The 12,126-nt window shown below is 39.5% G+C and overlaps 1 protein-coding gene across 1 annotated transcript; it reads right to left on the bottom strand.

The window, feature by feature from the left end:
• Window positions 1–9,400: 9,400 nt before the first annotated feature.
• Window positions 9,401–10,811, bottom strand: LOC145551509 (uncharacterized). The gene is made up of 2 exons (XM_081606644.1): window positions 10,255–10,811; window positions 9,401–10,171 (listed from the first exon to the last, which is right to left on the bottom strand). Exons 1-2 carry the CDS (start codon window positions 10,433–10,435, stop codon window positions 9,954–9,956), a joined length of 399 nt encoding a protein of 132 aa, XP_081462770.1. The 5' UTR covers window positions 10,436–10,811; the 3' UTR covers window positions 9,401–9,953.
• Between the last annotated feature and the right edge of the window lie 1,315 nt (window positions 10,812–12,126).

Genomic DNA, 12,126 nt, shown 5'->3' with positions numbered 1-12,126 from the left:
AACTGGCTGAAGGGAACAGGATTTCCAGGCTTTAAAGCCAAATGTTAATTAGTGCTAAGCAGAGGAAACCAAAGGTCCACCGAGCTAAACAGAACCGGCTACGGACAGTGAGCTGGTGGAAGCCATCTAGTAATGATTCAGAATTATATTTCCTGCTAGGCACAGATTCTCTGGCCTCTCTAAAAGTCATTATCTTCTAAAATGCAACACATTTCTACAAAAGCTACTTCATAGAAATGTGTATTAAGTGGCTTTAGTTTGTTTGAATGCTTTCAGATGTTTCAGGCCTTTAACTTGGTCGATCACACTCTCCGTTGTCAGACTTCATAGTTTGGTGGTGATCTCAGATCCTGTTTAAGAAATAAACCACATCATGTCAGCTTGTACTCATCTAATATGTGGTGTTCCTCAAGGCTCTGCTTGGGCCCAATTTTGTTGTTGCTAATATATACGCATATATATACGTATATATTACGTATATATATGCGTATATATACGTAATATCTGTCTTTGGACTGATCATTAATACATTTCAAAAATCTCTTCTAACCTTTATGCAGATTACATTCAGTTGAACTGCTCTTTCAAAATTCAGGCTTTAGGTGGCAACAAAGGAATTACAAACTGGTTCAACAACTTCTCTCAACTGAACTTGGAGAAGATCACTGCCTAAAGAGAGAGCATGTTACCTTTGATCAGACTACTGAACTCTCAAACCAGACTCCAGGAAATTAGGTGTTATTTTGGCCATGTAAACTACTTTGGAAACCAAATGCCCAAAAAAGCCCTTAGTCGGCGTCAGTTGATCAAAAACTCTGCAATAAGAGTTCACATCACAACAGAAGAGTTCACTTCACTCCTGTTAAAATGATATTACACAGGTTACCAGTTCAACTTAGAGTAGTTTTTAAAATCCTCAGGATTTTAAGCATCATGCATAGCCAAGGTCCTTCAGACATCACATTGTCCAACTCAAGCTTTCAAGTCCTCTAAACAAAATGAGTCAGAAGACCCAAGGATTAGACATAAAACTCCTTCTAGGCTGTTGCACCTTCACCAAATTCCATGTTGTCATTCTAGATTAAATATTTGTTCATTCTGGTTTCATTCTGTTTGCATAGGAAAAGTAACAACAAGGTATTGCTAATCTAATGTTCTTGACTGACTGATATGGATCAGTGTATTCCTCTATGTTCTGCAGCATGCAGGTGTGTGTTATCACAATACCAAGAAGAGGCAATCTGTAAAAGGTTGCAAGGTCATTTTCCAACAATTTGAAGTCCATCATATAACAGTGAGAACAATGACCCACAAGTGGAAGACATGTCAGTGTCCTTGAGAGAAGACATCCTGCTAATTTACAGAATTTCAGACGGACGTGCATGAGGGCATCGCAAAAACTCAAGGCCTCAGTTAGCATGTTAAACGCTAAAGTAAATCATATCACACTCAATTATAAAAAGACTCAATTATAATGTGAGACAAAAGTCATAAGAAAGCCTTTCTTCTTTACAAAGAATATGACAGCAGGACTGAGTACAGGCTGCCCAGTGGAGCAGTTGGTAGATCTGTTGTTTTGCAGAAAAAAAGGTCCTGGGTTTGAGTCCCGGTTCTCCCTGTGCATGAGTGTGTTCTGGCTTCCTCCCACAGTCCAAAAACATGGCATGCCAGTTATACTCACCTAATGAGAATTTGTTCTCTCAAAATTCTCATTAGGTGTCTGTGTCTATAGCTGTTTGTTGTGTCTGTCTTGTATTGCAGTTGCACAACTTGAGCACCATGTGGCGATGAGTCAAGGAATTCTACAGGTGGTTGTTGAGCCATCTGTCTGACAGCTAGCTGATAGACACAGGACAAGGCTATCAATGTAGCAATGTTGGATGAAGAAGAGTCGGGAACCATTATTTCAAAACTCTCATCCATATTCTCTTCCCTCGATGAGTACAGCGTCACAGGTTGACCGATGATCCCCCAACGGACATGAGGCAGGTATTCTCTGGACAATGCATTGTGAGGCAACCAACAATACATGGTATGTGGTTTAAACCACATACCAACACTTCATCTAAAGGAGATGCTTAGGTACTCAGAGAGTATTTACCTCTGCATCGGAACAACAATCAAACTCCAAAAAGGAGCAGGATTTGATCCCAGGTCCTCCTCAATGTCAGGTTATAGTGCTACAATTACAATAAATGGACTGAACATTTCCAATCATTTTGACCACTCAGAGCACTTTACACTAGAGTCACATTCACCCATTCGATAAGCAGATCAGTAGGCAATTTAGGTTTCAGTGTTTTGCCCAGGGTTACAGCGACATGCAGAAGGAAGAAGCTGGAATCCAACCTATAACCTTCCAATCACAAGATGACTGCTCTAACCACAGAGTCACAGTCACCCACATCCAGTTCAAATACAGTTAATGGTAACAATGTAGGATCTGATGAGTGAGCTGGAATATTTTTTATTCCAATTACAAACGCCTCAAAAAGTGTTGTGAATTTGTTTAAAATATTCAGTGCAAATCTCAACTGATTTCATAAGTGTGTGTGATAATCGTCACTGTGATCACCACACTCATTGTTAGGATGCTTCTGGTTGTGGCTGTCAAAACAAGGACATCTTTCATGATGTTGTTGCCTCTACTTACAGTATACTTAACATCAGCAAACAAGCAATTTTCAAACCACTTATCAAACCCAGTGTTGTTGTCCTGCCAGTCCTTGGCCAACCATACACCGGCTGCTGGACACAAAATCTGCAAATAAAAACAGGAGAATGTGGCAGCAGCAGCAGAGTGATGTGTGTTGAGGGTAACTGAGTTCTTCTGGGTGTGCTCGACACATGCAAGCGGTGCTTGGTGGCGCTCCGAAATCTTATTCAAGAATTTTGTCGACATGCAGAGGAACCAGTTTTCTGAGTCTTTCTGTAACTCTTCTTTCATTGCGGTTTGAGGATTTATTTCGACACAGCTCTCCCACGCTAGTACTTCAGATATAGTCTGAGGTCTAAACTTTGACTAAACTTTGGTTGGACCTGTGGACCACCCTGAAGTATTTCCTGCTATTTCTTGCTTGATTTGCTGCTTTGTTTGAAATCCACTTCAGTGTTTCAGCTCATCAAAGATATTTTAATAAAAGACAAAAGCTACATTTCCACTGATCACATAACTGTGCAATTTGAGATTTAGAAAAAAAAAATCTAAAATTTTTAGATTTTGTTCTATTGCTTAAAAGAAAAATTTCTATTTCAGTAAAAAGTTGTTGGATCTAAAATGAGAGGGATCTTTCGAGTCGCATCCAAATGTATTTATTAAGCAAAACTGCAATGGAAACACTTTTTTTGTATCATACAAGTCACATGATCAACAACCGACTGTTGGCACTGGCGCAAAACCACGAAGAAGAAAACGACAGGAAGTAGTTGGAGGGTCCTGACACAGCATGATTTTTGACTTATCGTGTGAACAAAGATACTCCCATGTGATTTTAATTGTGTTTTTTATTTAATGGTAACACCGCAATTTTGAAATGGTTTTTGTTTTTCAACATTAGTGGAACATTACGTTTTGTGCACATTTGGAATGGAGATGCAACTAGTGATAACCTGTGTGAAAACAAAAAGTAGTTTTCAAATGGATATATTTCATTTATAAAGAGAAATTAGTCAAAACCAATTGGACTCCAAGTGAAAATGTAATTCAGGAGGACAAAAACATGGTGGTGTATGTGCTACTAAACCTATTCAGTAACACATCTTCTGATATGTTGGAATACATATGTGTTACATTTGCACTTAGTTCACTGGAGATAAATGAGTTGGAGGTCAAGGGTCAAAGCAGATGTGTGTTTTGATGACACCCACTTAGCCGCCATCTAGTGCCCTGGCATGACAAGTCCAGTGCATGCAGGCGTTTTGGTGATCTCATCTAAATAGTGACACAGTGCCGTCTAAATGTGAAACTATCCCAGTCAATATCCGAAAATGCCGGTAGTGTCCAAACAGCAGGCTTGGGGAAGGGGCTACAGAGACGTGATGGGACTTCTGAGGACCACAGTCAGAGCAATTATCCAGAATCATGGAGCAGTGGGGTGGTCTGCTTGCCAAAGTTACTCAAAGAGATCATCAATGAGTCATTCAAGAGGTCATTAAAGAACCCAGAGCATCTAAAACTCTACAGGCCTCACTTGTCTCAATTCAGTTCACAGATCTTGATTCAACAATAAGGAAGAGAGAGAGTGGCATCAATGAGAATCCCAAGGCCAAATCACATTTAGTTGATCATTCCTTGACTTTTCCCAAAACCTACAGAAAAACATTCTTTGGAATAATGGAATTTTTTTGGAACGTGTGTGTCCCACTATGTCTGAGGTAAAACATACATGGAAAGAAAATCATACTTACAATAAAAAAACAAAAACAAAAAAAAAACATGTAAAATGAGACAGTAATGTGACAGTCTCTGGCTATTTTGACGTTTCAGAACTCTGGCAACTTTCTATAATTGATGGAACCAAAATTAGAGATGTACGATATATCGACATTTACGTCTGTTTCGGTCAATAGTTATTTTTTAAAATATTGGGAATCAGCTTGACTGGGCCAACATTAACAACCAGCGTTTCTATCTTGTTGCTGTTTGTGAGTGTGTTTTGGGAGTGGAGTGGAATGATTACATGGTTCTTGTCTGGGCATGTAACAACTGTAGCGCTGCAGCACCGGATTGTGGGCTGTTTAACTGAAGCAGAGAGGCAATGTCTGCCGTGTGATCACTTTTTTATTGGTGTAGAAATAGTAAGGGAATATATACCAGTACATATTGTAATCGGCCATAATAGCAATATGAATGTCAGAAATTTATATCGGCCCAAATTTCTGAATCAGTATATCCAAAATCTTCCAATGTGGCTGAACAAAAACAATACTGCAAAAAAGACTGAGTCATCACTGAAATGAAACATTATTTGAAAGCTGCGTTTTGTATTTTTAACATCCTGATATTAATATTCATTTCATGATCTGAAATGTTCAAGTGAGATGAAAAAAGAAAACCAAAAACAATCAGTAAGAGGACAATTACTTCGTCAGAGAGCTGTAGTTTATGTTACATTTTATACAGTTGGACAGATCGCCTCGGATTTATTAATAAACAGAGGAGCTCATGGTCAAATCCTAGACTGTGCGGTACACAAAAGCAGGAAAACGATCCCAAATCATCGCCCAACCACCACCGTGCTCCAATGGTTTGTTCTGATTTGCTGTTTTTAGAACTCTAGAAACTTCTGTGCTGCAGGCACACACTGTCCGTCAAGCGACGTCTTACGACAAGTTGATGATCATTTACGGAAGCAGGGTCAATGCGTCTTTTTTCCTTCAAGCAAACTTTCTTTATCACCCTGTCAAACTTGTTTAGCTTACTTTGATTAGCAGTCATGTCAGGTATTAACGACTTCCCTTTTTCAGTACTGCATCACTTCACTTTTTCAGCTGTGTGAGAATCCAGCTGACAGTCATTTACCAAAACATATTTGTACAAAGGGCTTACTCTTCCTGAAATCTGATTCTGCTCATCTGACGGGAAACGCCTTAACTCCTCATGTCCTGTGACAGTAGCTTGCAACTTTTTACATTTCATTATGTGAAAACTTTAGACTTCAACAGATTTAGAGGGACTATACCTGGCTATCCAACTTAAAATAGTACATGACTTTCATTGCATTACAACTATACTGAAAAAGCTGGAGAGAAGATGAAAAAAAGCACAAAAAAATTATTCAGAAATTTTTAAGTATGACCTGTCCAGGGTGTATCTCGCTACTCGCCCCTCGTTGAAGATGCTGGATGGAGATGCATGTGGCTTAAGAGAGGAGGAATGTGGAGTCAATGTAGCCAGTTAGCCATATGCACACAAGCTGGGGACTGATCATCCCCACTGGTCACCTGGGAGAGGGGGTATGATAATGTATAAAAACCTGAAACATTCAACAATTCCGGAAACATAATGAGGACGCATCCAGATGTATCAGTGAATTCATTATCACTTGAACACTCTGAGACATCAGCGAATGGCAAGACTGGATGACAACCATGAATAGCGGGGTGACTACTGGAGAGTCAGTGACATCTAGATGATATGCCTACAGAGACAGGACAGACTGGTAACCTATTCTGTGTCCCCCGAGAGGAGGACACCCAAAATATATAAGTATTTTTTTTTTCACTTGGGAGGTGGACTGTGTGAGATTATCAACCATTCAGCATAGTTAGCTTAGCTACAGATTACTGTTTGCCTCCTTTTCACTAATTAAGGAAAGAAATTACAAAGATATTCATATATTTAACTTGTCCCTGTACCTTTCACCACACTTAACAACAAGCTGGAAATAAGTTTCAGTTGTTAATATTGGCCCAGTTTTATTTATCGGACCGATGTCAGTACATTAAAAAATGAATAAAATCGGCCAATACCAATGTTAGTAGTGATATATCATGAATTCCTAAACAAAATGCATTATTTAAAAAAACAAACAAAAAAAAGTATCATTTTCCTTTCAGGTCAAAATTATTCACTGTTCTACGGAAGCGCATTGCTATCACGCAAGAAAAAAAAAAATTCAAGCGCTATCACGTTATAACGTGATACGTATCTTGTTAAAACGTGATACATATCACGTTAAAACGTGATACTATCTTGTTAAAACGTGATACATATCACGTTATAACGTGATACTATCTTGTTAAAACGTGATATGTATCTTGTTAAAACGTGATATGTATCTTGTTAAAACGTGATAAGTATCTTGTTAAAACGTGATATGTATCTTGTTAAAACGTGTTATGTATCTTGTTAAAACGTGATATGTATCTTGTTAAAACGTGTTATGTATCTTGTTAAAACGTGATATGTATCTTGTTAAAACGTGTTATGTATCTTGTTAAAACGTGATACGTATCTTGTTAAAACGTGATAATTTTATGTCCAGGAAGTGGCGATATTATGCTAGGCTTTTACAGTGGCTAACATGAATTGGTCAGGTTTCCCTTCATGTTTGGTCTACGGATACGGATGCTGCTTTGCACTGTGGTTAAAACCATTAATAGCATGCTACTCTGAGCAGGATCCTAAATAGAACGGGGCTGCACAGAAGGAAACGTCAAGTTGGCTTCCGATTTTAGCTTCTGATTCGGGAAATGGCTAAAGAGCGATTAGAACGGAGGCTCAGATGTATTTGCTGAACATTTTCTGTTCAGATTTCTTTTTTTTAACAGTACACTTGCTGAACAACGGCAACGGCTGTTCGTAACCAAGCAACCGAAATCAACAGAAGGCTAGATAGTGGCAAAAGACAAAACTAGATCCTGTTAAGCATTCTTCAAAATAAAAGACTTCCTTTCAAGTTAAAATGCATCCCTGTAAACCACAACAGCCAAACAGAAAGGCAGGTGCTCTAGGACAAAAAAATGAAAGAAAACAGAAGGCTAAAATAATAGCAAATATTGTAAATGTGATAGTTCATTTATAATGCATTCCAGATACGAAAAGGTTTTTAAATCTCTCATGTTTGAAGTTTCACAATTCAGATAAAGGTTTCACAAATCACAAACTAGGTTTGAAATATTCTGCCATTGGCGTAGAATAATCTACTCCAGATTTGAAGTGTCGATGTATGTTTGTTTTTAAAGCATATCAGGTGATTTCTTAACACTTGCATATTAAATCTAATTCCATGATTAGTTACTTATTTACAGGGCTGCACAGTGGTGTAGTTGGTAGAGCTGATGCCTTGCAGCAAGAAGGTTCTGGGTTCGATTCCTGGCACGGGTCTTTCTGTATGGAGTTTGCATGTTCTCCCTGTGCATGCGTGGGTTTTCTTCGGGTACTCCGGTTTCCTCCCACAGTCCAAAAACATGACTGTCAGGTTAAATGGCCTCTCCAAATTGTCCCTAGGTGTGTGTGTGTGTTGTTGTGTATCTCTTTGTTGCCCCGCGACAGACTGGCGACCTGTCCAGGGTGTACCTCGTCTCTCGCCCAGAATGTCAGCTGGAGATAGGCACCAACACCCCTCCCGAGCCCACTAACGTACAAGGGTGTAAAGAAAATGGACGGAGTTACTTAATTACAGTCATATGTTAAGTATAATTTAAATGCTTATTATTATTTACTGAATGTAACTTGATTGTACATAATTACAAAAAGGTAATGTGAAAAATAATTAAATTCAAAGCTTTATTTATGATTTATTTTGACAAAAGGGAAGAGAGAGGAAGTCTTTTATTTTGAAGAATGCTTAACAGGATCTAATTTTTGTCTTTTGCCACTATCTACCCTTCTGTTTATTTTGGTTGCTTGGTTACGAACAGCCGTTGCCGTTATGCACCTATTGTACTGTTCAATAAAAATGTTTTACAGAAAATGTTCAGCAAATACATCTGAGCCTCCGTTCTAATCGCTCTTTAGCCATTTCCCGAATGAGAAGCTACAAACGGAAGCCAACTTCAGCTCCGATCCAGACAGTCAGGAACGCCGCCACAGCTAGAGAACCAAACTGACGTTTCCTTCTGTGCAGCCCCGTTCTATTTAGGATCCTGCTCAGAGTAGCATGCTATTAATGGTTTTAACCACAGTGCAAAGCAGCATCCATATCCATGTAGACCAAACATGAAGGGAAACCTGACCAATTCATGTCAGCCACTGTACTAGCCTAGCATAATACCGCCACTTCCTGGACATAGAATTATCACGTTTTAACAAGATACGTATCACGTTTTAACAAGATAACTATCACGTTTTAACAAGATACATAACACGTTTTAACAAGATACGTAACACGTTTTAACAAGATACTTATCACGTTTTAACAAGATACTTATCACGTTTTAACAAGATACATATCACGTTTTAACAAGATATGTATCACGTTTTAACAAGATAGAATCACGTTTTAACGTGATATGTATCACGTTTTAACAAGATACGTATCACGTTATAACGTGATAGCGCTTGAATTTTTTTTTTCTTGCGTGATAGCAATGCGCTTCCGTACTGTTCTGTAGTTTTGGTCACACAGTAAAATGCAAAAGGCACTGTACAGTTGTTGTTTTCTAGTTTCACAGTTAAATATGTTGAATGGAAATAGGTTTTCTTCTAAAAGTCTGCAAAACAAAATCATTCTTCTAAACATACTTTCTTTATCTTTAGGTCCATCGGGAACACTGAAAACGTGCCTCTGCTTTTCTGTCTCAAGCAGATTTTTGAGAGGTCTCTAGCGCCCTCTGTGGGAACATCGAATGTGAACATCCACCATCAACAAGCCTCTTCAAACTCCCGAGATAAGCAGCCTCTTTCTCACCAGCTGTCTTTTACTCACTTCAAAATAATAAGGCAAGAAATGCAGAGTTGATTTCTGTCGCTTTATTTCACAATTATTTCATAAATCTGCATCACTTCACATTTTCAGCTAAATGTACAAGTGCAGACCTGGTCTCACAATGTAACAACCTCCAATATCTCATAAGACAGTGTTTTTGTTGTTGTTCTGATCATGCAGAAGCAACAACTCAGGACAGATGAGTCCATCATGAGCAGAAAACATTCAGTTTACTAATGAACTTTCTTCTCTTCACAGCATGTGACGCAGTGTGAAACGACTTCTGATCACATCTCTGCCACAACACAATGTGACCTCTTTGTCTTCAGGGGAGCAAGTCCAGAAACAAAACAAGACATTTTCAACACATTGACATCTTTTATCACATGTATGGAACTACACAGGAGTTATTACTTTGCATATATTGAGAGAAAACAGTGAAAGCAGCTTTATCTGGTCTTCTTCAGTTTAGTCGGTGTACAGCTGGGGTGTGAATAAAAGGGGTTTCTGCACAGCCTTGCATGGCGACGGAGGATCTGGAGCAAGAAAATGGCCGACAGGTCGACTCTACAGGAAGGTGGTTCACCTTAGGCCGGCGGCCAGCTTCTCCATGGCCGCCTTGCGCTCCTCTGCCTTCTGCTGGGAGCGCCGCAGGACGTTCCTCAGCTCCTGGAGGTGGTCCAGCGTTCCCACCAGCTCGCCCTTCACCGTCTTCATCTGGCTCTCCAGCATCTGCGTGTGATGGAGGGAGTTCCTCCTGTAGCGCCTGGTGGAGCGCACCTTCTCCTCCAGGTCCTCCACTGCAGGCGGTGGTGGAAGGTACAATGTGACACCAGAACAAAACACACACACACCAAGATTTAACAAATGTGAAGCTACAGACCCATGTTCTCCTGGTAGCCCTTGCTCTCCAGGCCGGAATCGGTCTTTTTCTCCATCATGTTTTTGGTTTGCTGTAGCATCTTCTCCATCTTGGCGAGCTCGGCGGCCTTGGTGTCGCTGTCCCGCCGGATCCTCAGCAGCTCCTGCTCCCTCTGGGTCAGCTCGCCGGGGAACCTACTCATTTCCAGTCCTGGAAAATCAAAATGTCAACAACCGGTGCGCCAAACCTCTTCTAAAACCCCAGACAGAAGGATGATACTTGGAGGGTGAGTTTTCAGCATCTGAACTTGAAAGCTCTGAGCAGCTCGGTCCTCCCTTTCACATGAAACGCTGGTTTGTCTTGCAGTTCAGCTGCTCTGCTGCTGGTATTCGGCTTTTAATAGGCCGTAACCTCAGCACACGCCTGCAGGTCATCTGAACACAGCCTCTCTTAGTACAAAACATTACAATTAGCCAGTCATAAGACTGTTACTGCACAGCCCTGAAGAAACGGATCATTTTCGCAGTCAGTCAGAGGCTGTAAAGAAGCAAAGCAGAGTTAAAAATAACTCAGTGGAAAAACTAAACTGATAAGACTGAAACAAAACAATTGATGAAGTGTGGTAAGGTTCTTTTTAAACAAGATCAAATCATCTATCAGCCATTAGAGGAGACGTCTGCATTTTATTCAGGCGTCAGAGCGACAAGCCCCTTATTCTTAGGAGCGGCTACATATATGACATTTTGGGGAAATGATATTTGCCTGTTTTACAGAAGAGTTATGTATTCAGCACGCTCAAATGACTTGCAACTTTTTATGAACTGTGTGATGCTGTGGGAGCTCTGAAGAAGTCAGCTGCACATTGTCTGATAAAACTAAACAAAAATCCCCCAAAACAAACCATCATCCTAATTCTACTTCCTGTTGTCCACTTTGTCGTTTCCTACAGTAGTAACATCCAGCTGTTGATCATGTGGCTTGTGTGATGCAAAAAAATTGTTTCCATTGCAGTTTTGTAAAATACATTTATTTCAATATGGCTGGAAAACTACATCATCCTAGCTCAAAATTATTTATATTGAAAAATGTGAGTTTTAAAAAAAATAGCTGGTTTCTATTTAGCTAATTTATTTTTGTATTTTCAGTTTACGCAATTTTGTGGTTAATGGAAGTCTCTCAGAATGAAAATCCTAACCATTAAAGTTTCATTATAAAAACCTATGTTCATTTTTATGCTAAGTACAACCTGAGTGAAGTTGCCCCCTCCACTTCTTCAAATCAGAAGACGTTAATTGAAGTTCAAAAGTAATTCTGATTTTGTAAAAGTGGGGTTTGGGGGGCTCATTGACATTTTGTCCTTTTTTCTTTTATTAATATCTTCAAAGCCAAAGCAGCACAAACAACCATTTTTGCTGCACAAACATAGTCGAGTTGACTGACACCAATTTTGTCTGATTTGAAGAAAATGGAGGGCGGAGGAGGGGGGGGGGTGGATCTTCACTCAGGTCTAAGTACAGCATCATCCTCTTCACGCTGCCCCAAACATTTCAGAAAAAACCGTTCCAGAGACAAAACACTAGCATACTATGTTGGCAAATTCAGGTCTCATATTGTCCTGCTGAAACTATACCCCTTTTAATAAGTGCCTTGAAATTGTATCCCTACAAACAGAGATGTCCAAAGTGCGGCCCAAGGGCCATTTGCAGCCCTCTGAAAGAGAAAATGTGGCCTGTAGGTATAGCAGGTATTTTGAAAGAAAAGTCACCCAGATCTTATTGTTAGAACTGAGGATGAATTTGTTAAATGAAGCCCAAAACAATTTTTATTTATTTTAATTCAGCAAAACATAATTTTCCATAAAATAATTTTAAAAATCTGACTACTTTGTTTAAG

The sequence above is a fragment of the Poecilia reticulata genome, chromosome 4 (genome assembly GCF_904066995.2).
Source record: "Poecilia reticulata chromosome 4, P_reticulata-male-v2, whole genome shotgun sequence".
Taxonomy (NCBI): domain Eukaryota; kingdom Metazoa; phylum Chordata; class Actinopteri; order Cyprinodontiformes; family Poeciliidae; genus Poecilia; species Poecilia reticulata.
The sequence above is the reverse complement of the archived record's forward strand: the minus strand, read 5'-3'. Positions and strand labels throughout refer to the sequence as shown.